This window comes from Arachis ipaensis, chromosome B01, assembly GCF_000816755.2.
Source record: "Arachis ipaensis cultivar K30076 chromosome B01, Araip1.1, whole genome shotgun sequence".
Classification (NCBI taxonomy): Eukaryota; Viridiplantae; Streptophyta; class Magnoliopsida; order Fabales; family Fabaceae; genus Arachis; species Arachis ipaensis.
Genome location: NC_029785.2, coordinates 132184668 through 132188673, shown reverse-complemented (window position 1 = coordinate 132188673; position 4006 = coordinate 132184668). Strand labels below are relative to the sequence as shown.

Below are 4006 nucleotides of genomic sequence, written 5' to 3'. Positions count from 1 at the left end.
AGTGCACATAAATAAATAAAAGAAATAATATACATTATTTTTATCTATACTTTTTTCATCTAATATCAAAATATATTAAATTATTAGAAAGTTGATATGTGAAAAATTGTGTTTAAGTGAAAAATAATAGGAGAGTAATAATTGAAAGTTTGAATTTATTATTTTATTTTCTTTCTAATACTTAAATAAGTAAAAAATTTAAATATATGTATTATTTTTTGAAAGCATCAAAAGATAAAAGAATTAAACATTTTTATTTAGAAATGAATAAAATGATAATTAGGTTTTTGAAGGGTTTAAAGTTAGATTAATTAACTCTTAAAAAAAAATAAAAATATCAATTAAATCATTCATAATAATAAATAGTAGACATATTATATCTTTTTTATTGATATATTTTTTTAGAAAATTATTAGTCTAAGATTAAAATTCTCATGAACTAATTAGTTAGGACTCCTAATCATTGTTTAAATAAATGAGGAATGCTAGGGGTCAGTAATTTTTATGATTTGTAGCCATCAAATAACTATCAATGATGGTTTTAATGGTATGAGATTGGTGTGAAATTTCATCCAATGGCTCACTTTTCTTTGCTGGTTATATGCTGGGCAAAATTTAACAAAGTTATTGGTCCTCTAGATTTTTCCTAAATGATAATAGCATGAAATTATTATGATAAAACTTTTAATAGCCCTCATTTTTAAAATTCCAAAAACTATATTAATTATTAAGAAAAATAGTAAAATTAAATTAGAAGAATGGTAATTATCAATAAACTATTAATTTTTAAAAGTAAGAAATAAAATACGTTGTTGAATTACTAAACTAAAGAAACTAAACTAAAGAAATTGAGTTAACTACTAAGTAATAACCAACCATAATAAATTTGATGGCCTCCTAACATTTTTTTTCCTTGAAAATAACCAAATTTGAAGGGTAAAATATGTGTAGAAGAGGAAATGAAGAAAAAGAATAATTTGGTGAAAATTTGGAAAATAGAAAAGTAACCAGTTATCCATATCAGCAGCATATGAATTGTGAAAAAGAGTGGACAAACAACAATACACGTAGCTTAGCTTAGCTTAGCTTATCTGTGTGTGAGTGAGAAAAACAGGAAGAAGAAGAAGAAACATGGCTATTTCTGTGGGTCACCAATTCCCACTCTCTTCTTCGCGCTTCTCCAAACCATCATTCTCTTTCACTCAGAAGCGAAGCTCCCTCACCATCGTCAACTCAGTGGCACTATCCAATGCGCAGAGCAAGGAGAGGCTGAAGCTGAAGGAACTCTTCAATGAAGCCTATGACAGGTGCCGCAATGCTCCCATGGAAGGCGTTTCCTTCACCCTCGAAGACTTCACCGCCGCTCTCGACAAGTATGACTTCGATGCCGAAGTTGGCACCAAAGTCAAAGGCACTGTGTTTGCCACAGATGCTAATGGAGCACTCGTTGATATCACAGCGAAATCTTCTGCATACTTGCCACTACAAGAGGCTTCCATACACAAGATCAAGAATGTGGAAGAAGCAGGGATTGTGGTTGGATTGAGAGACGAGTTTTTGATAATTGGTGAGAATGAAGCTGATGATAGTTTGATCTTGAGCTTGAGGTCTATGCAGCATGATCTTGCTTGGGAACGATGCAGACAACTCCAAGCTGAAGATGTTATTGTCAAGGGTAAGGTGGGTTACTCATGTTCTTCCTCTGCTTCAACTCTCATCTGAAACCAATTAATTGGCTCAATTCTGATTTGGGTTTTCATGGCAGATTGTTGGTGCAAACAAAGGTGGAGTGGTGGCTGAGGTGGAAGGCCTTAGAGGCTTCGTTCCATTCTCACAGATATCAACTGTTAGTTACCTCTAAAACTTTATTTATATCAAAATTGAGATTGGAGTTAAGTCTCAGAGTAATTTTGAGATTAGCCGGATACACTAAAATAGTCTTTGATATTCTAATTGTACTAACTACGTTTGTGAGATTGGCAAAAGTGTATTGCATTAGTCTTTCGACCTTTTTTTGTCGGGTGACTATCATCATCAGATGATTAGAGACTAATGCAATGCACTTTTGCTAAGATCTCAGGGACGCGACCAATTTCAGAAACCACTTTAGGACTTAATTCTTGAGATTGAGACCGAATGTAAATATTTGTTATCATTATTGTGTTTAGAAATCAAGTGGAGAGGAGCTTGTTGATAAGGATATTCCTCTCAAGTTTGTGGAGGTGGATGAGGAACAACAAAGACTTGTTCTGAGTAACCGAAAGGCCATGGCGGATACCCAATCACAGCTTGGAATTGGATCTGTAGTGACAGGATCTGTTCAAAGCCTAAAGCCATACGGCGCCTTCGTCGACATTGGTGGAATCAATGGCCTCCTTCATGTGAGTCAGATCAGCCATGACAGAGTAGTTGATATCTCAACTGTTCTTCAACCTGGTGACACTCTCAAGGTATGTGCTTGGATTTGAACTTTGAACTTTGAAGGCAGTGTGTTGTGTGCACTTGATTGAATCTCTTGTTTGCCTGTTAGGTGATGATCTTGAGTCATGATAGGGAGAGAGGAAGAGTAAGTCTTTCCACCAAGAAGCTGGAACCTACACCTGGTGATATGATCCGTAATCCAAAGCTTGTCTTTGAGAAGGTATTTTGAGACTTTGAACAATATCAATGGGTTCCATTAGGGTCATGTTTATGATGGATGAATGTTTTGTCCTAGGCTGAGGAGATGGCTCAGACATTCAGACAGAGAATAGCTCAAGCCGAAGCTATGGCTCGTGCTGACATGCTTAGGTTCCAGCCTGAGGTACTTTAAATTGAGATCATAATACAATTTCAATTCTTGTATGAAGGACCCTAGTGAGTAGTGACCTCTTTGCTCTTTAAATTGATAGGGTGGATTAACTCTTGGGAGTGATGGGATATTGGGACCAATTACTTCAGACTTGCCTGAGGAGGGACTGGATTTGAGTGAGGTGCCTCTTGCTGAAGAATCATGAATTCATCATTTTTAATTGTCACCTATTTTCTTCCCGTTTCTTTGCACACATTGTTGTATTATTGTTTTCATCCATCAAATATATTGTAAGTTAAGCATGTCGTAGTACAACTATCAATGTGCTATCATCAACTATAACTTTTTAGTTTTTATAGCAAAATTACTTCAGATCCTTCTGTCATTTGAATACAATAAACTATTAAGCTTCACAATATATAAATTCTTTTGTGCCACTTGAGAAAGCCAATGATATACTTCACCTTTGCAGTTGAAACGGTGAAATTCCCACTGCATGCAGGTCACTGAGGAAAGGTGCATCTCAATTAAAAGTGAGTGGATAATGACAAGCTTTGAACAGTGTAAGAATTTTTAATCTTGTTAATTTACTAATGGACACACTAAGTCATACTACATATAAAAAAAACACACTACATATAAAACACGCAATAAAAAAAAAGTATGAGAGTGAGATAGATTTGTTAACCGTTTATTGACCAGAGAATTACTGATCACCTCAACTCTCTTACTCAGATTGCATTTTAGTTTTAGTAACTAAAATTCCTAGTATTCAAATTTTGGCTATTTTAACTAATTTAAAAATGATCATTCTACGAGCTTACTCCTTAACATGCCACATTTGCCTCCAAGTTAACGGAGCAAACATGCCATTGACGTCCGGTTACTTTCAACAGACGATGCCAGACTTCCATGGATAGAAAATCAGTTTCCTACTTCCACAGATAGCATTTGCAAATTCATAAATACAAATGGTTGTCTTTCCTTTTTGTGTGCGTACAAATCTTTTCATTTTTTCGTCAAAATGTTCCAGCAACTCTCTTTCCAATTGAACACTGTGAAGTGTGTTCTATTTTAATTAATTAATGATCAGAGAATAGAACAAATCAATTATGATTAAAAACATAATTGAATTGATTTTACAGTTTCCAATGACACTTTATATATGTACATTCAGAGAGAATACATTGATGAGCAATATCATGTAGGAATATA

General features: G+C 34.4%; 1 protein-coding gene across 1 annotated transcript; it reads left to right on the top strand.

The window, feature by feature from the left end:
- Positions 1140 to 3227, top strand: LOC107639458 (30S ribosomal protein S1, chloroplastic; the record flags this gene model as incomplete). The annotated part of the gene is given in 6 exon segments (XM_016342961.2): positions 1140 to 1680; positions 1766 to 1846; positions 2169 to 2450; positions 2531 to 2641; positions 2717 to 2803; positions 2892 to 3227. Coding segments are annotated over 6 exon segments (1207 nt in total), but the record flags the coding sequence as incomplete, so codon positions are not given.